The sequence below is a fragment of the Schistocerca piceifrons genome, chromosome 7 (assembly GCF_021461385.2).
Source record: "Schistocerca piceifrons isolate TAMUIC-IGC-003096 chromosome 7, iqSchPice1.1, whole genome shotgun sequence".
Classification (NCBI taxonomy): Eukaryota; Metazoa; Arthropoda; class Insecta; order Orthoptera; family Acrididae; genus Schistocerca; species Schistocerca piceifrons.
This window is the reverse complement of record NC_060144.1, coordinates 1231572-1253324: the sequence shown is the minus strand read 5'-3', so window position 1 is coordinate 1253324 and position 21753 is coordinate 1231572. Positions and strand designations below refer to the sequence as shown.

Sequence of the window (21753 nt, the reverse complement as noted above, 5' to 3'; positions counted from 1 at the left end):
CTGAAAAGAATGCACTCATCAGTAAACCTTACAGTAGAACTTCATGTTCTGAAAAAAATATAATGACTGTATTTTCCCATGCTTTCAGCCAGTCACAGTACTAACATAACGAGGCTATACTGGCTAATGTTACAAGGCTAGGTCAGTCAATCATCCAAACTGTTATCTGTGTGATTGCTGAAAAGGTTGCTGCCCCTCTTCAGGGAATAAAGGCAGTCTGTTTGAAATTGCTCATGTCTGAAATTCAAATCGACTGGTGAGTAACATTCAGCACTATGTCTCTCAATCCCATGAACCATAAAATGTTTGAATCCTCCTTGGCATGCTGCATATATAGTGGTCGACATGTTGCTGCTCAGACTTCTCAAACCCTTGGACAGTGGATCTCTTGAAGTCATCCAGTGTGTGAGGAAAGTTTTACAGTGTCATTCTGCAAGTTTCAACTATCCCCAACCATGCTTATTCAGGTTCATTTCAGCACTTCACCCCATTTGGTGGACTAAGCCTCCTGTTGGAAAATGTTCACTACGTGGGTGTAGTGTGCTCAGTATTATTGTCTTGAAAAACAAATCCATTGTCAAAATGCCATATGTATGGTGGGACAATAGGTTGGAGGATCCTGTCCCAAACCTACACAGCCCTGAAATTAACCTACATGAAGATGAGAGGTCTTGAGAACAAGACAGTAAGGACACCAAGCAGAAAAGGAGGAGGTACCTTTCTTATTTGTGCCTCATGCTATAAGTTCTCCCCCCTCCCCCCCTCCCAACCCCACCCCATCCCACCCTTCTAAACTAAATAAGTAATCTGTTTATTATTCAAAAGTAATCTCCATAACTGTTGATGCATTTATCCCATTGTGAGACAAACAGTCAATGCCTTTAAAGGAAAAATATTTGCAGTTGCCTATTGAAAGTGTGTACACCTCTTCATCTGAAGCAAATTAACAGGCAAGAATGTCTTGGTTTTAACATGGGAAGAGATTGGGACAGTATGGAGACTGTGGAAGAGCTTCCCAGCAAAACTTGTGAAAACATGTGGGCAGCCCACAAGCTGCCAAGTTTGTTTTGGCTACCACGCAGAAGCCCTTACATGTCCTCCATACAGTCCCACTGCCTCACCATGTGATTTTCATATTCTTAGAGCCCTCAAGAAAGACATTAATGGCTGTAGATTTGGTTCAAACACAGAGGTGCATGTCTGAGTACAGTCAAGTTTCTGTAGGCCACCATAAACATTTCTCCATGAAAGCATTGCCTGTCTTGTCTCACAGTGGAAGAAATATATTAATAGTGTGGTGATTTCTTTTGAAACACTGATGCAGCACTGGAAGGATGTTTTGCATGTGTGGTGTGGTGTGTGTGTGTGGGGGGGGGGGGGGGGGGGCATGAAACTTTGTGCGCACATGCTGAGTGTATGTACTAATTAATTGTAATAAAGGACTTTGTTTCAGAGCTGAGCATTTTGTGGTATATTTTTAATGTACCTGTCCTCTTCTGTGTGTTTCCTCTATGTGGTGTGTAGTGGTCTGTCAGCCTATGCATTTTATCCATCAGGGATTTTGCATTAGTCCACTGAATGTAATTAAATATTTAACATAACTCCAGAACAGATGAGTAGTAACTTACTGACATTTTTCAGATATGCATAAATGTTATCAATTTGTCAAGATTTGACCCTTAATAGAGCTCAGATGAAACCAGATATGTTTTATAAGACATAAAGATGATTTGTCTTATGTGCATTTCAGTAGTAGAACCATTCTTATCATGATTTTGTCATAAAATTTATTGGAAGAAGTGGTCTAATAGAGAATTTCCTCTGAGTTACATTGATAACAAGTTTCATGATGAAGGCACAGTGACACTGTTGTAGTGAGGTGCACTTGTCAACAGAACGATTGTTACTAAAGATACATTTTGTACCATTAGTTGAAGTATTTCTGATTATGACACTAATTATGACAATGGGGTTTTTATGCTTCAGTGTTTTTTATTTATTTTTTCCTTACCATAATATATATGATGTAGATAGTAATTCTTTGAGAGGGTCAACAGTAAAAACTTGTTCACTGTCTAGTTTGTCTTATTTCCTGTAACTTCCATACCTTAAACACAGTTGACATAGCATAGCCTATAGTATTCTGGTTGCCTGATATTGTCTCATTCATATATATGGGTAAAATGAGGTACATGGGGAAGACCAAGCTTTGTAGACACAACAGACTTCTCAGTAAGCCCTATTTATCCCAATCTAAGCTGCAAATACAAAATTTGCTGAAGAGGACACACCAATAAAGACTTATCCTCCCAAATTATTCCCCTGTTAAGGAAGATAAAAAAGAACAGTTGGTACTGGCTTGATTGGTTAAGTTTTGAGTGATTCATTTCAGAGATGGAGGCTATATTTGAAAAATTCATATATTGAAAAGAGGTGTGAGATACATGGTAATGCATGTGAATGCACTAAACTTCCAGAGACAGTCGTGTTACTTTATGTGAGGTGTGAAACTGAAATAAGTGTGTATAGACCAGTTAGTTTTTACTTATCACAATACCTTAATAATATCTTGGAGAGAGAGGAATGACAGGCAGCTAAAATTTTGTTAGCTTCAACTTGCTCATTTATATTGCACCAGTGCATGCAGTTTGACTGAGCACACTAAAGTATTCTTTACTCAAAACATTATTCTTTATGCAGATGGTGAAATAGTTTATGCCTAGAACGGTTTCCTTCTAATGTACAGAAGTCTTCAACTTTCCCCATAGTGTTCACATAACGAAATGATGATTATAGTATTAACTTTTCTGTGTCATACGATACAAAACTGTATACTTCTCCAACAGCTTTTCTCAATTTTGAGTGGCAGTAAGTTGGTGCTGTTGTCAACCTCAATCATTTATATAATCATTTGAGTCTTGTGCATATGTTTTAGTAACTATTACAAACAGTTTTCATGTAACCACATTCATTCATGTTATTTCATTATATAATTTTGGAAAGGGAGTCTCAATCAACTTTTTGTGCCCATGTGTAGCTCTCAGAGGCAGTTTCTGTGAGTACTGTCACAAGAGTAGATGTGCTTCTTGCTTCCTAGTAGCTGTGCACACTACTGACACAGAACTCGCAGGTGAAATAGAAAAACCTGTACCAGTCACTTACCTTACATTTTCATTGTTCAAGACATCATAACAGTATGTTCACACTGCAATTTACAATGTCAAATTCAGAAACTGAGTTATAAAAAAATGAAACAAAGATAATAGGAAAGCTCTTGTGATAGTCTGCTCAGCATATAGAAATATCAGTCTGCACATGCAATAACATGAATGAGGCGCACTGATTGCCAGCTTTGCTGTTTGCACTTAATGAAATTGTTATTTTCTGCTTAGTTTTAGAATCAGAATAGATTGAAATGTCTTTTATATTTGTGTGACCAGGAAATTGTGTTTGTAAAATATTTCAGTTAATAATAACAACATTTGCGACATCTACTACTGTAATGTAAGAGTGGAATCAGACAGAACAAAACTATTATCAGTATATATATTTTATAAGTACTTCAAATAACAGTAATGTGCTACATATCATGCACCAATAAACAAACATTCATAAAACATCACACAACAGTGTACACTGTGCTTTTCATCCTGTCATTGAAGTTGTTATTAAATTAGCCACAGACACTACAGAAGGCCATACTCACCAAGAACAGAAAATGGAATGAGACTGACAGTGACACACAAATTTTAAGACTGAATCATATTCTATAAAATTAAATGTTTCTTGTTTAACAGTGAAGACAGGAAAGACACAGCAAAGAAACAGACTAGTTACTTGGAACCTAGTGGAAAATAAGGAGATTCAGAATTTTTAGTGAACTCTGCTCTCTACAATGTTATTATTAAATTTGTAATATATTACTTATCCTGAACACTTGAAATTGGACACTGTTTAATATTTCTGTCACTTCACCCAGATTCTGCTAGTGGTGAGTAAGGTCATTTCATGTCTGACTTGTAGTTTTATACTAATGCTATTGTTTCATTCTGTGTGTAATCCACATGCAACATGCTACAAGTATGAATAATTGAATATTACACTTGGAAAGTATGTCACTAGTTGACCTGAAAGCATTGTGTAAGCACAAATTCAGTCTTCTCAAATAACTTTCAGTATTTTCCCAATTTCAATGCAGTTTTGTATTATATGAGTCGATAGGTGCACAGAAAAAGTTAACATTTTGATCTTAGTAATGGTGCCATAAAAGGTGTAATGAAAAAATAGGTATAATTATCATTTCTTCCAGAGTAATTACTAGGTCACAGTTGACTTCAAACTGCACATTGCATATACTTTAGAAATATGTAGTGTATAGGAACTTCTTTGTTTCTTTATTTTACTTTGTTGTTGTGTTTGATATGCTTGCTGGTAGTTGATGTAGTACTATTTCCTGTGTTAATCATGGTGATCTCATTTGTCAGTTCAGTCAAGCTTTCAGTTCTATATTTAATCTTCACAACCTTTTTGTTATATCTGATATTCTCTCTCTCTCTCTCTCTCTCTCTCTCTCTCTCTCTCTCTCTCTCTCTCTCTCTCTCGCTTAACCAGGAGCACACGCGCGTGCACCCACCCACCCACCCACCCACACACACACACACACACACACACACACACACACACACACACACACACACACAGAGTTGCATAAATACAAAATTAAAAAAGTTTTGTTACACAGAAAGCAATCAAATCATGCTAAATCAGAATATGGATTTTAATTATGTGAAAAATTGATCAAACAGCTTTGAGTATTAAAGTAATCAATAGCACTTAGTGCAAGTAAATGCACAATGAAGACCAGAGGATCTGAAGATTCTCAACAGTGTTTTGTAATCGTTTTTCACATGTAGTGAAAGCTAAAGATACCGAGAAGTCCATCACATTTCTGTGTTAGTATTTCAATATTTACAGTGGAATTTTTGGAAAGTTAAGTGCCTGCAATGCATATGACACAATATACTGAGTTAAGCAATGTAACATACACTTGATAATCAAATGCACACAAATACAAATTTTCATATTAAATGAAAACTTGATGTTCTACTGAGTCTCAAACCAAATTTGTTGCATATTATACATGCAACACTCAAGAATTTGTTTTCTGAATACATCTCAACTCAGTGCCTCAGTATGTCAGTAAATCTCAACTGTGTGTCCAAACTCCACAGGGTCTTTCCTGCATGCATGGCAAACTGACTCCGCTAAGATAAATTATGTGGTAGAGAATGGCTTTGTTACAGCCCAAGATTTGTTTCCACGTTGGGACTTATGCGTTTCTATGTAGTATGTACTGAAATGAACTTTCCTATCATATTAAAATTGCGTGGTGGACTGGGACTCAAAAATACTCTGCTGCCGAGCATTTTATTTAATAAAGAGCCATCTTCTATGCTGTGCATAAGGAATTTTTGCAGTTACAAAAGTGAAGCAGGCAGGTTAGGAAGATATTGTGGCACCAGAAAACATGTAAAAAGAGTTACTGACCAAGTATTTTGTTGGACTGTGAATAAAAATACAAACTGAATCTTGAAACACTTTGCATTCACTGACTATGAAAAAGCATCTAATAGTAAAAAAAAATCCTTCCTGTGTGGGATTTTATGAGCAAATGATTATATTCTCCCCACCTTGTGGATGCCATAGAAGGCTTATAGCATGGCACAAAAATAATGTTGAAAATAGGAAACCTACTACCTGAAGATATTTGCATCAATCAAGGAGTAGGTCATGGTTGTAATTTAGCTCGTATTCTTTTCAGTATATACGTAGGTAATTTAGTTAGAGAATATAAGTTGAGAATGAGGCCAGGAACTGAAATAAATTAAAGAATGCCCCTAATGACAGTATTTTTTTGGTAATCAACAGAGCTTTGTAATATCCTCAAAAAACCTGTTTGAGATATTACATGGAAGTCCCCACACAGTGGCCAGAATATGGCTTGTGTAGGCAAATATGTAGGCCAAACAAAAATAACCCTTAGATGATAGAGTGATTGTACAAGTGTGAATGTTACCTAACTTACAACATTAATCATGATTTTGATTACAAGTTGCATATGTAGCTGGCATATGTGAAACAATATGAAGGAATCTAGGAAAATAAGGAATGTGGTTGCTGTATCATGTTCACTGTATGCAGAGATTTAGATGAGGAATACCAGATTTCATAGTAAGATACATCATCGGAAATGAGATTTCTGAGATCTCTAAAAAGCTGCATGGAACTAGATGTATTTAAAAGTGATGAAGCATGGGAGAACTGAAAATTTTTAAAATGAAAGAAAATAAAGGAAAATATCTCACAAACATGAACAGAATATAAGAATGAAGAATACTAATTGAAGTTTTATGACGTAGATTGAATGGCAGAAGAAATGTTAGAAGACAAACTAGATGTTGGTATCAACTTGCTTTGTGGCTAAAACAGTCATGTGTACTAGTCCTTGGAAGAAGTATTGGAATCCTTAATCACTAACTACTGAGACATAAGCAAACTCCAGTGGAGCTGAGAGACCCAAAGTGAAGACAGACCCCTATTTTAAAGCTTCTGAGACTTGAAAATACTTCTTTCAGTGAGAGGAAAACGCTGACAGGAAATAGAAATTGTGAAGGATGATGTGCAAGTGAAAGAGGTAAGGAGAAGTTACCCAACATCAACAACAAGAGTCAATAGCTAGAGGACAGAAACTTTCTAACAGTTGATATAGGAAACCCAACGACCTGCAGGCAGTCAACACATCCAAGTTTCAAGCAGAAATGCTGAATGAAATCATGGGATTTTAATAATATACAAACAGGAATATTTTTTTTTATATTTGCTTTGTGTGTGTGTGTGTGTGTGTGTGTGTGTGTGTGTGTGTGTGTGTGTGTGTGGGTGGGTGGGTAGGAGGGGGGAGAAGCTATTTTCAATACTTGTAAGCATGGAAAGGGAGGTTCAAATGAGTTGAGTGTGGAACAAGTATCTTAGTATATGATATTTAATCTTGTGTTGCATTGTAATCAGATGATGGAAGTTTGCAGTGGGTATCATTTTCCTGTAACCAGTTACTGTTACAGAAAATTCATTCATAGTTATTTGGCTGTATAATTGAGTACACAATTTACAAGTCAGCTGGTGGATTGTATACATGCTGAGTTAGTCTGTTTTAAGAGAAAGGGTTGCCAGTCTCATGAGTTCTTTCATTTTCTGAAGTTATTCAGTCACAAGTGTGTTTAGCTACACTCCATTTGCAGGGGCCACATTTAGTGAGTTGTGAATAATAGAGCACCAAAGTATAAGCCAGGCACAGTATTTCCCTTGTTACTGCCTGTTATTTGGTGATGCAAATAATTACTCACTTTGTGCCATGAAGACTATGGCTTACATAAATTATACTCTGAAATGATACTAACTTCATAAAAAAAGCAGATAAGAATTTCTAAAAGAGTGCAGATAGAAATCATTTCTAAATCAACTATGTGTATTGGACATTTCCATGTGATTCATAAAATAATTCAGCCAGCCAGTATCATCTGATGAGAAAGTTTGTTTCACCAATTGTACCAATAGTTTCTGGTTATTTGATTCTAAAAAACATTGGTGGATTAAAAGCCGTTTATCAAAGTACATTGTTTTTAATTTATTACTTCTTTAATTCCATGATCTCGATTGATTGTAGGAGACAGATGTACCCATTGTTGTCAATTTGTATATCAGTTGTCTCCATATATTTACATTCACTCATTCAATAAGTGACATGTGAGAGATGTCCACATCTCTTACACATTTGATTAATTTTGTATCTTTGTTTTAGAAGATCATGTAACTGTTTTTGACATTCAGATGGCTGTATGTTGCCACTGAACTGGAATCATCTTGGATATGATTGAGGAAAGTGTTAAAGACCCTTATGACCCAACTCTGTTGCTTTCCCCAAGTCCACAAGCCTGACAGTTATTGCTCTGGCAAATAATGTACCTATGCACTTGAACTTTTAGAAATGATATTGTTGCCTGTAATGAAGCTGTGAGAAAAGGAAAAAAGTATGAATATCTGGTCAGATCTAAAAAATTTCAGTGTTGTTCAGGTACTCACCTAGGACTTAAAGTACTGTTGGGGAGTACGAGTAAACATAAGCACATTACTACAAGTTTTATCAGTAGCATCTACAGCCAGATGTGACATTTAAATTTATAGTAAATCATAATGTATGGAAATATGAAGTGAGAAAAGGGAATTAGTTTATTTGTGGATAAGTCATATCTCTGAGAACTCACAGATTTTATGGAACTGAGATTGGTTGTAGAGTGCTTATATAACCTACCCATAAATATTGCTTGAGAGTGTTGGAAATATACCCAGACTCTACCATGAGCAGTCATAAAGCCTTTACAGAGTAGAATAGACATCTTACATACAAGTCTTGCAGAAATGGTAAAGAGTCTAAGATAGTAGGTGCCTGAGGAACCAGTTTCCAGTTAAGAATGTAAGGAACTATGACAGTTTTCCATGTGTTGCCCACATAAGTATTACAAACAAGTAGATCTAATTTATAACAGGATGTCATTTCTCCCATCTATGGAAATGACAGCAAAGAAATACTTCTGTGATACAGCACAGTACAAGCTACCCTCATCTTGTCTTTTCAGTTATTTTCAGAAATTAGCTCTAGATACCGAAGATAAATTTAAAAAAAACTGCCCTCTTCATTAAAAAAAAAAAAAAAAATTTTTTCAGCAGATGAGATTTTTGAAAGTGTATTGATCAGACCCACTTTTAAAAAGTGTCCCATCACGTGGAAAAGGGTGTAAGAAATAGTTTAGAGATTGGAAAATGGGCATTGGAGCAGGCAGCATTAGTCACAACAACAGACTTGAGTATTTAAGCTGTGAGAAGGGATGTATGAAGAGATAAGGCAATTGATAATACTCACAATCAAGCCAATGACATATGGACTGTGAAATGATAGGAAAGAAAAAGAGTTGGCAGAGGGAAGCAAAAGGTCACAGAGCAAAGAAATAACTTAAGATCTTCATCAGTTAAAATAAAGTACAGTCCTATTACCATAACTAAAAGCTCATCAGAGAAGGAGAAGGGAAGAGATGAAAATGCATTCAGTTTGGTACAAATCGAAGTGATGGGACCCTGTGTGTGTTGGAGCCAAAATCTTCAAATAAGGAATTATTTAAGTTCTCAATTTCAGACATGAATAATGCAACATATAAACCATGTTCAGCATGTTGGGTTACACTAGTACTGCTCATACTCCATATGTGTTATGTTAGGTTCTTATTAAGTTACTGGCATAGAAAATTATATTAGTTTATACTGGTACTGAGAGGTATTTTTTATTTAATAAAAGACTGGTGCATTATGTGTTGTAAGGTGATACATAGCATTGCACTATCCACAAAGTGTACTCTAATACAGGTGGAATTTACCGCTAAAGAGATATGTGAGTAGAAATTAATGTAGATCATGTAGTGTGGATGTAGATGTAGATTTTCCCTTTGTATATGTCAGTAATTGAGTAAGAGTAGTAGCTTATCCTGTAATGAAGTCATAAAGAGAGTAGATATGAATGACATTTGAATCCCTTATAAGTCTTTGTCGTTTGAGTATTTTTGTGTTCAGTACTCAATACTTAACTCTCAACACTATTTTGACTATTCTGTTGTTGCCTTTTTTTCACCTTTAGAAGTTTTGTTGCAGCAGACTTTGCAGTCAGGCAGCCACAGTCTGAGTGCATAATTTTGAAAAGGATAAGACTGCTTTAGCTATAAGTGCTTTGTTTATAGGCAGACTGGCTTTGCAACATTTTAGTTGTATGCTTGACATATTGATGCATCAACTGTTAGCACACAGTCCAGTGTGCATCTGTTGGTAAATGGATGGACCGTGAGCTGCTTAATTTTGCATAATCCCATAGATGATCATATATGGTCTGTTTTGATCAGTATTTTGGTATGTGTGGACCCCATTACACTGTTCATGGTATCATGGGAACATCCCATTTTGTATTATGCTATTTTGTGTTTGATATCCACTTACTTAGCAAAAAATTCCTTTGGATACTGGATCATCCCATTCTCTTTTCTCGATTAGAACATGACTTGATTTTATTGCACGTGACAATGCAGCTAAAATGCTGCAAAACTGGTCATGCCTATAAAACCATAATATCTTTTCAAAAGTTTTGTGTCCCACAACATAAAATTATAAAAAAAGCTTCTAACTCACAGTGCAATTTTTTTTATTTCCAGTTTCAATGTTGTTTGTATTTGGCATTTGTCCATACAGTTACCTTCATTCTTTTTTGAGGTCTCTTTTTCTCTCTGTGTATATAATTTGATTTATTTATTTCTGTGGGTGGTGTTTAATTACTTTTTGATAAGACTAGAAACAGAAAACAGGAAAGTTATTGAACTTTTAATATTCACAGTTGTTTTTCTGTATTTCATTTTTGCAAAGGCAACTGGTGCTCTTGAGGTATATAATGTTCAGAAACAATAAAAATTGATGTTAATGCATATTTAATTATTGTCATATCATACAGTGAGTATCTGAAACATTGTATTTTTAACTAATGCTTAGTAAAGTAATGATTTGCAGCAGATAATAATTGGGCATTATTGTGGATTGTATTTCCGCATTTTTTACATAATGACACTCTGTTTCTAGACAATGGCAGCAACCAAGCGTAATGCCGGGCTGACATCTGCAGTTCCCAGAGCCACTCTTAATGATGAAGAATTGGTAAGTTCATATAAGATTATCATTGTTAAAATGTTTCTATTGCAAAATTGAATAAAAGCTTGGAACAAAACATTGAAACAGCCCATTTTAAACATGGAGAAACTAATTAGTGGAATATGGTTGGACAGTCTTTGCTCAGATAGGAATTAAGATGTTGCATTTATGTGCGAGGGCTGTTCAAAAAGTAAGGTGACTTTTCAAATGGCATGGGCAACATACATTCGATTATCAAGCTTTTTTTTTTTTTTTTTTTTTTTCCATACACACATGTCCCGAACATATGTTCACAGTTTCAAGTGTATTTGTTTTTGACAGATAGAAAGGTTAGATGTGTTTTAGTGTACTCAGTGATTTTTAGTGATTTAAAAATTGAGCAAAGAATTTGCAGCAAATTATGTGTGAAAAATGTAATCAAGTGCTCTAAAACATTTGAAATGTTGACAGTGGCATATGGTTAGTCTGCTCTATGTAAAAAATATGTTTACAAGTGGTACAAGCTCTTCCAAGATAGCCGAGAAGATGCCAGTGATGAACCTCGCTCTGGACGCCCCAGCACATCAACAACAGATGATAACATTTAAGCTGTGAATTACTGTAAGAGAAGTTGCTGAGGATGTTGGCTTATCAGTCGACTCATGTCACGCAATTTTTTCAGATGTTTTGGGCATGAGACATGTGTCAGCAAAGTTTGTGCCAAAACGTCTCATTTTGGATCAGTAGAACCATCACATGAGCATCGCTCAAGAGCTCTTGAATGACATCAATGAGGATCCTGATTTGCTGAAAATTGTCATAACTGGTGATGAAACATGGTTTTATGGTTACGATCTCAAACCAAAGCCCAGTCGTCCAAAAGGTAGCATCCTGGAGAGCCAAGGCTGATGATCTCAAACCAAAGCCCAGTCGTCCAAAAGGAAGCATCCACACAGTGAAAAAAAAAAAAAAAAAAACACACCAAGTTTGGTCAAATTTCAAAGCTTTGCTGTCTTTTTTTTTTTTTTCAATTACTGTGGCATAGTGCGTCATGAATTTTTGCCTCAAGGTCGTAAGGCGAGTGAGGAGTATTACCTTGCTGTTATGCACTGTTTGTGAGAAGCAATACACAAAAATCATCTGGAATTGTGGAAAAACTGTTCATGGCTTTTGCATCACGACAATACCACTGCTAATTTGTCATTGCTTACAAGAGATATTTTGGACAAAAACAACACAACAATCATGCCTCAGTCACCATACTCACCAGATTTCGCCCCCTGTGACTTTTTCCTGTTCCCAAACTGAAGAGACCTATGAAAGGATGAAGATTTTAAATGATTGAGGAAATAAAAACTGCATCACTGGAAGTACTCAAGGCTGTACCAAAAAGTGCTTACTAAAAGTGCTTCGAGGATCACAAGAAGCATTGGAACAAGTGTATTGTGTCTGAGGGAGATTACTTTAAAGGGAACAACATGAATATTGATGAATAAATAAATATTGGAATACAAACGTCTCAAAAATGAGATCGACAGGAAGTGCAAAACTGCTAAGCAGGGATGGCTAGAGGACAAATGTACGGATGCAGAGGCTTATCTCACTAGGGGTAAGATAGATACTGCCTACAGGAAAATTAAAGAGACCTTTGGAGAAAAGAGAACCACTTGTATGAATATCAAGAGCTCAGATGGAAACCCAGTTCTAAGCAAAGAAGGGAAAGCAGAAAGGTGGAAAGAGTATATAGAGGATCTATACAAGTTCGATGTACTTGAGGACAATATTATGGAAATGGAAGAGGATGTAGATGAAGATGATATGGGAGATATGATACTGCGTGGAGAGTTTGACAGAGCACTGAAAGACCTGAGTCAAAACAAGGCCCCGGGAGTAGACAACATTCCATTAGAACTACTGACAGCCTTGGGAGAGCCAGTCCTGACAAACTCTACCATCTGGTGAGCAAAATGTATGAAACAGGCGAAATACCGTCAGACTTCAAGAAGAATATAATAATTCCAATCCCAAAGAAAGCAGGCGTTGACAGATGTGAAAATTACCGAACTATCAGTTTGATAAGTCACAGCTGCAAAATACTAACGCAAGTTCTGTACAGACGAATGGATAAACTAGTAGAAGTCAACCTTGGGGAAGATCAGTTTGGATTCCATAGAAATATGGGGACACGTGAGGCAATACTGACCTTACGACTTATTTTAGAAGTTAGATTAAGAAAAGGCAAACCTATGTTTCTAGCATTTGTAGACTTAGAGAAAGCTTTCGACAATGTTGACTGTAATACTCTCTTTCAAATTCTGAAGGTGGCAGAAGTAAAATACAGGGAGCGAAAGGCTATTTACAATTTGTACAGAAACCAGATGGCAATTATAAGAGTCGAGGGACATGAAAGGGAAGCAGTGGTTGGGAAAGGAGTGAGACAGGGTTGTAGGCTCTCCCCGATGTTATTCAATCTGTATATTGAGCAAGCAGTAAAGGAAACAAAAGAAAAATTCGGAGTAGGTATTAAAATTCATGGAGAAGAAGTAAAAACTTTGAGGTTCGCCGATGACATTGTAATTCTGTCAGAGACAGCAAAGGACTTGGAAGAGCAGTTGAACGGAATGGACAGTGTCTCGAAAGGAGGATATAAGATGAACATCAACAAAAGCAAAATGAGGATAATGGAATGTAGTCAAATTAAATCGGGTGATGCTGAGGGAATTAGATTAGGAAATGAGACACTTAAAGTAGTAAAGGAGTTTTGCTATTTAGGGAGTAAAATAACTGATGATGGTCAAAGTAGAGAGGATATAAAATGTAGACTGGCAATGGCAAGGAAATCGTTTCTGAAGAAGAGAAATTTGTTAACATCGAGTATAGATTTAAGTGTCAAGAAGTCGTTTCTGAAAGTATTTGTATGGAGTGTAGCCATGTATGGAAGTGAAACATGGACGATAACCAGTTTGGACAAGAAGAGAATAGAAGCTTTCGAAATGTGGTGCTACAGAAGAATGCTGAAGATAAGGTGGGTAGATCACGTAACTAATGAGGAGATATTGAATAGGATTGGGGAGAAGAGAAGTTTGTGGCACAACTTGACTAGAAGAAGGGATCGGTTGGTAGGACATGTTTTGAGGCATCAAGAGATCACAAATTTAGCATTGGAGGGCAGCATGGAGGGTAAAAATCGTAGAGGGAGACCAAGAGATGAATACACTAAGCAGATTCAAAAGGATGTAGGTTGCAGTAGGTACTGGGAGATGAAGAAGCTTGCACAGGATAGAGTAGCATGGAGAGCTGCATCAAACCAGTCTCAGGACTGAAGACCACAACAACAACAAAAAATATTTTTTCATAAAAATATAAAGCCACCTTACTTTTTGAACACAATTTGTGCTTTGTAACATGCTGCCTTTATGTTAGCATACATACTACTTCTCAAAAGTTGTCTTTTGAACTTTTATTTGGTTTCATAATGGAAACATATGTAACCTGGAGATGGTTGTTTTCACTGATACTGTACCCAATGCATTCGTTACTATTGTAAGCAGAAAGTTGTTAATGGATACATGTTACTTAATTTGTTCTCTAAGACCAATTACAAGTAGCATGTACTCAGTTGAGACAGTAAGGAATGGGTGGGCCCTACAGAGAAATTTCTGCAACCATTGTTTAATGTGCTTGTTCAGGGACTCAGTTCATCTCTGTTGTTAGTCAGATAAATTTATCACTTTCTTTGTTAATGTAGTAATAACAGACTGCATGTAAGGTCATCATCTTAGAATTTAACACATTATCATTGAATTTGTAACTGCAGGATCAAAAAAGTTTTTGCAAATACCTTTGCTATTTGTTCCATGTGATCCATTGTTATGTTATGAAAAGAGTATTGATTTTCTTATTATATTGTCATGTAGAAGAAGATGTAATTAGATGAATGATGAACACTAACTTCACTTAATGAAGATTTATTCAGCACTTGCACATACAAGAGTGCGGAGCGAACTGCTTCCGGGCAGAACACATACAGTATATATACTATATATAAAAACAAAGATGAGGTGACTTACCGAACAAAAGCGCTGGCAGGTCGATAGACACACAAACAAACACAAACATACACACAAAATTCAAGCTTTCGCAACAAACTGTTGCCTCATCAGGAAAGAGGGAAGGAGAGGGGAAGACGAAAGGAAGTGGGTTTTAAGGGAGAGGGTAAGGAGTCATTCCAATCCCGGGAGCGTAAAGACTTACCTTAGGGGGAAAAAAGGACAGGTATACACTCGCACACACGCACATATCCATCCACACATATATATACTGTTACAGAACATTCCAATACAATTATTTTTGACATTTGTGGATACTTCTAGAATGTACTCGAACCAAATGTAGAAATTAAAATTTTACAGTTCAGGTGACTTTTGAACTCATGACCCCCCATGCAACAGTCTAGTATCATAACCACTACACCATGGTGCTACTCAGCTTCTTCTGCAACATTGCTCCCTCCTTAAGAGAACAGCATGTCAGAGTGATGTCGTCCTAGTATGGGAACGAGTCATCGGTCCTGCATACTCTGACTCCCAATGACTGATGTTTGCACTGGCAGTGATCTTCTTAGAACTTCCTTTGCTGCTACACTCTTCATCACCTTTCTGCTTGTTGCTTGTCACTGGAGCTTTGAGTTTACCCTGGGTTGCAGAATCCTTATAAGGCTTCATTTGAAGGATGTGGACTGTAGCTCAGACCTTTCGTTGTTTTGTGTTGGGGATGAAATCTTCATAAGTAACATCAGTCGACTGTTTTACAACCTTATAAGGTCCAAAGTAGCACCTGAGGAGCTTCTCAGAGAGACCAACCTTCTGAACAGGAGTGAAGAGCCAGACGAGGTCACCAGTCTGGTAGACAACAGGGCGGTGGCTCACGTCATACGTTCGGTGATCGTTTTCTTGAGCCTGCAGCATGCAGAGTCGAGCTAACTGCCAAGCTTCCTCTGCTCTGTTTAACGCCTGGCTAATGTAGTCATCGTCCACGTCATCAGGATGTAACGGAAACACAGTGTCCATCGTCTTAGTCACTTCACACCCATGCACCAGGAAAAATGGTGTAAATCCTGTGGTGTCTTGTTTGGTGGTGTTGTAGGCAAATGTCACAGAATGTAGCACCTCATCCCAGTTGCTCTGCTAAATATTGATGAACATTGATAGCATGTCAGCCAAGGTCTTACTAAGGTGTTCAGTACGCCTGTTAGTTTGCAGATGGTACGCAGTCATCATGTGATGGGTAATGTTGCACTGACGGCTTGTCTCTGTCACAAGATTTGATTGAAAAACTTTCCTTCGATCCATAGTTAACAACTTTGGAGCACCATGTTTTAATACAATGTCTTCCACAATGAATTTGCCTACCTCGAATGCTTTGACTGTTTTTGTGGCTTTTGGAATGGCATAGCATGTCAGATAATCAGTGCAAACAATAATCCATCTATTGCCATTAGCAGATGTTGGAAATCGTCCAAGGAGGTCAATCTCAACACGCTGGAAAGGCATTTCAGCTGGTGCAAGTGGTATGAGTCGGCCAGGTGGTTTTTGAGGAACTGCCTTTCTCGTCTGGCACTCTCGACAGTGCGACACGCAATGACGGACACTCCTAAATAAACCTGACCAGAAAAATCTCTTATGAATCCAATCGTATGTCTTGATAAATCCTAAATATCTGGCCTCAGGTGTGTCATGGAATTTCTGTAGAATATCTAAGCACATCACTGATAGACACCTCTTTCCAAAAGAGTCAAAATTTTCTTGCAAAGTAATCCATTAACTACCTTAAATTTTCCTTTCACATTCTTTGACCGATTTAAGGCAAGCATAATTTGAGATATCTTGGTGTCCTTCTTCTGCTCAGCAGAGAGATCCTGGAGTGAAGTGAGACAGTCACTATCTTCATCAAAGTCTTGATGGTCTTGCACAGGGTTTCTAGAAAGACAGTCGGCATCTTGGTGTTTTCTTCCACTTTTGTACACTATGGTAATGTCATACTCTTGAAGACATAGTGCCCACCTGGCGAGTCATCCTGTTGGATCCATAAGACCTGCCAACCAACAAAGTGAATGAAGTGCATTTTCAACTTCTCATGGCATAATGAATAATCCATTAAATTTTGGGCATGCAATATGAAATACAAAATCCACCTCACACATTGCACAATGGTTCACCAGTGTTGTTGCTATCACAGAGAAAACTTTTGCAGTGTTCCTTCACACCATTACAATATGAACATCCATCAATCCCCACTTTAAATCTGTTTAACAAACAATTAGAAATTGCAAACTCCTCAAAATTTCTATGCTTCTAGATTCAGGAAATCATGAAATGGGACACACTCATGAACTGTGTCAGCAAGAAGCTAAGCAGAAAATGCTATGGCATAAAAATACTTACTATGTGTAGAAGAAAAAAAAGACATCCAAAAATGCATGTTATCTGCTGCAATATGGGATAATTTTTTGGGGCAACTTTTTAGTAAGAAAAATGCTGTTTCATATAGCACAAAAAGGATCATAAAGGCAGCTGAATTAGCAGTACCCAGAAGCTCTTCCAAACCCCGATTTAAAGCACTCGAGAAACTACCATTGCCATGCTTGTACATTTTGACATGGTTACTTACCTGAAGGACATTTCAAAGGCTAAAAATAACTCAATATGTACAAATCAAGAAGTCTGTACATATGACACCAAGCAAAAATTGGATCTTCACATTGAGTATGCAGATACCACCCTTAGATAGAATGAACCACTGTAGACTGGGGAAAAAACTTTGCAATAAACTTCCTCCACCACATCAAGATAGTAAAAGAAATGCAAAAGTTAAAAATTATTCTAAATTAACAAATTTGCAAGATAGATATCATTGTAAGTGAATATATGTTGGCATAAATTTAAATTATTCTCCTTTTTCTTTCAGTATATTCCTTTTGATATCTGTTGTATTATATGTTAAATTATATTACTGTTTTAATGTAGTATATTGCACTGTGTATTGTACTCTATTACATCCTTAAAATTATTTACATCTTTGAGTTAATTACATTGTAATATGCCATGTATTTAAAACTGTATACCAATGTACAAAATAGTCACATCCCATTAAAATGAAATATGAATAATAATATTCTGTTCTTCTTTTGTCACAGAAAATGCATGTGTACAAGAAGACACTGCAAGCCCTCATCTACCCAATATCCAGCACAACACCCCACAACTTTGTTCTGTGGACAGCGACATCACCAACTTACTGCTACGAATGTGAGGGTCTGCTTTGGGGCATTGCAAGACAAGGGGTTCGCTGTACAGAATGTGGTGTGAAATGTCACGAGAAATGCAAGGACCTGCTGAATGCTGACTGCTTGCAAAGTTTGTATAAAATGACTTTTAGTTAATTTAAGCTCAAATTACAACAGTGTAAAGTAGCTATGAAATATTACTTACAAGAAGAATAAGGGAAGGAAGCTTATTAACTTTTATGCGATTCATGTATTACATCTACATTTACATACATGTGCCACAAGCCATCGTATGGTGTATGGTGAAGGGTAACTTGTACCACCACTAGTCATTCACTTGTCTGTTCCATTTGCAAATAGAGCAAAGGAAAGATGAACATGTATATGACTACATGAGGCCTAATTTCTCTTGTCTTGTCTTAACAATCTTTACACAAAATGTAAGTTGGATGCTGATAAATCATTCGGGAACCAGATGCAAATGCTGAGCCTTCAAATTTTCTCAATAGTGTTTCACAAAAAAAATGTCATAATCCCTACAGGGGGTCCCATTTTGAGTTCATGGATCATTAGTGTAGTACTTGCCTGTTGATTGAATTGCTTTGCTGTCTTCCTTTAATTTTAGCTGGTGGGGTCCCAAACATGTGAACAGTACCCAAGAATGGGTCGCAGTAGTGTCGGGGTTGTTTGTCTCAGTAGCATGAAATTGTTCGTTTACTGAGATGTCATGCTTTGTCGCTGGCAGCTGAGCGTGTGCACTCCTTCTCTACTCTCTTGTTCTACTGCTTCTCCCCTTCCACCCCTCCCCTCAGCTTACAGTCAGTGCTGACACCAATACTTGCTGCTAGCCTAGCAGCTGCCGATGAGAGGCTGGGAGGCATCAGGAATGGTTTGTTTGGATCTGAGATTGCTAATGCTGTGCCCAGACACAACAGTCATGTGTGCGTGAATTGTGTCTGAGTGATTGTGTGAATGTGTGTGCGCTGCACTCTCATTTTCTGACAAAGGCAGTAGCCAAAAATTTAGTTGTGAGAGTGTGGTTGTCTTTTCTGTGTGCCTGTCTGTCGCTCAGTGATCATCTCTACAGTGAGTTGCTGACTATCGTCGTTACTATTGATTCTCATAGTGTATGCGCAAGTTATCTGTTGTGTGGGTGATCACTGCAGTCTCATTTCATCAATGTGGTGTCTGTGAGACGTGAGTATCTGGCCACACGAATGGACTACCATGACGGGCCAAAACTGTAGGCCATTTCTGTGGGTATCTCTAATGGATCGGGCCTGCCGATCTCAAACGCATAGTTCCCACTAATGTGCAGGAGCTGCCTGTTAGATGTAGTGTTGTCAATCTGCTCACAGGCCAGGTCTGTCTGTCTGTGGCACAGTGTGGTGAATTTTCATGGTTGATCCATGAACCCAGGGCTGTGGTGCCCCTCAGCAGGCCAGAGGCCATGGGCGATGGATTTCAGGAATTGTGACTGTCTCACCACATTCTAGAGTGCAGCGTTTTATAGACATTTTATTTATTCTAGTACATTTTGGCACCCCAAAAGTAGTTAATGTATTAGAAAGTATGGACAATAAGAAGAAGACAATTGTGACGGTTGCTAGAAGTTTGTATGCAATGTACTCATGCATTTCTTGAAAGAAAAATCACATAATACCTGTAAAGTAAGAGACATAACACAGTGGGTAATAACCAACACTAATGAACATAGTAGAAGCAATATTTTACTGGTGGTCACCCATAGTGTTAGTTTACATAACTCTTCCACACCTTATACATTTCGTTCAAGAGGCCTACGTTCTTCTCAGGTTATTTCTGGAAGCAGTGAAGGTATTTTAAATCTGTGTTGTGACTCCAACAAAATGTGTATTTTTGTCATCAAATGTGTTTCACTTTATTGAAATAAAATAACATCAGTGGTCTTAATGAAACATATTTACAATTTGGGGCACTTTCTCTATCTAAAAACAGTTCATTACAAAATATGTTGCTGTTAGTATTCAACATTTTTGCTCAGACGTTTAGAAATAAAAAAGGCCTTACATTTTTTTTTGTCAACTTACATTTTTACTTACCCTTGAGATCTCAGAATTTGTCAGGGAAAAATGCCAAAACTTGTCTGTAAATCAGGGAAATATCAGGGAATATCACTTGGGGAAACTTGTGTCAACTCTGATGTTTTCTATGCATTCTTATTAATAGATGAGGTACACTTTTGTAGAATTCTCCCAATCAACCAAAGTTGACCAGTTGTATTCCCTACTACTGATCTTATTTGCTCATTTCATTTGATATTGCTCTGCAACGTTATGCTGAAATATTCAATCTACTTGACAAACACCACACCCTAATACCGTATTGGAACATTACAAAATTGTGTTTCCTACTCATCTGCATCAACAGATTTTTCTACATTTGGAACAAGATGCTTAATTTTACAATAAATAGCAGAGATTTTTTCACAGACCAAAAAGCTGCTGGAGGTAATAGGCTACCAAGAAAAATGAGTACCGAATGTTGGTAAGCTGTAAATGATTTTAAAATACAAGGCCTTGTGAGTGACACATTGCATTGAGACTTATCTGGGAGAGTAATATGAAGCATAAAGGCAGAGATCCAGATATTAAGAAATGGAGAAAGAAGAACTGTTGTTCATCAGTCATAAATATTAAGCCTAAAATTGAGAACTCACAAGTTGGATAAAGGAAACTCCGTTACATGCAAACGTATCATAGACTTTCTAGACTGCCTGAATACTCAAGTTTCTATGTCCCTTGAAGAAGGATAGTGGCAGATTGAGGCTATTTCATTATCCTAGTGTTTGAGTCTCTGTCATCTCTCTTTGTTTCAAGTTCTGTCAGCTCCAAAGAGAACTCCTATGATTCTGGATCACTGAATATAGTTCACATCATGTAGGAAGGCATTTCAGCTGTTCTGTGTATCCCACACCATTAACTGCTAGCAGCCAACAAGATTCATTCTCTCTTTGAGCAGCTAGCCATTAGTTACAAGATAGACTATGAGAATCTCTTTCCCAAATGCTGCGACAGTCAGTTTCATTCACAGAGCAACCGAATTAGTCATTCAGGTGTTGATGTTACTTTCTTGTAGCAGTATAGCTGCAAATGTGCATCTGTAAACATTTTAGTGTTATTTCCAAATGAATGTGTCAGATGACTGCAGTAAACAAGAAGTTACTCACAAGCAACTTTAACTAAATTTTTTGTGTGGGGAGTGTTGTCTTAGTTGTGCAACTGGATTTATGATTTCCTGTCAGGAAAGTCACAGTATATAGTCATCAACAAAAAATCATTGAGTAAAACAGAAGTGGTATCTGGCATTTGCAAGGAAGTATTGTAGGCCATCTGCTGTTCCCCATCTAATAAAACGATTTAGGAGACAATCTGAGTAGCCCTCATTGACAGTTTGCAGATGATGCTGTGATTTACCATCTTATAAAGACATCAGGAAAAGGAAGTAGAAAAGGTTTTGAGAGAACTCCAGATTACTGAAGTCATGTTAAAGAATGGTACAGCCAAGGCTGTGACCAAAGACAAAACTAAGAGTTTCCAAGTTAAGATCAACACCAGGAAACCATTTCAGATATCAGATGGGGAAATAAAATAAGAGAAATTATACATCTCACAGAAAGATTAAAGTGTTTGTTTGAGATGAGTAGTATAGATATTAAT

General features: G+C 37.1%; 1 protein-coding gene across 1 annotated transcript in view; it reads left to right on the top strand.

The window, feature by feature from the left end:
• LOC124805294 (protein unc-13 homolog B) overlaps positions 1-21753 on the top strand; it is a 473759-nt gene that overhangs the window by 30563 nt on the left and 421443 nt on the right. Inside the window, exons 2-3 of the mRNA XM_047265806.1 lie at positions 10723-10797; positions 17966-18185. Coding sequence (XP_047121762.1) covers positions 10723-10797; positions 17966-18185 — 295 coding nt within the window. The remainder of the gene's footprint in view (positions 1-10722; positions 10798-17965; positions 18186-21753) is intronic.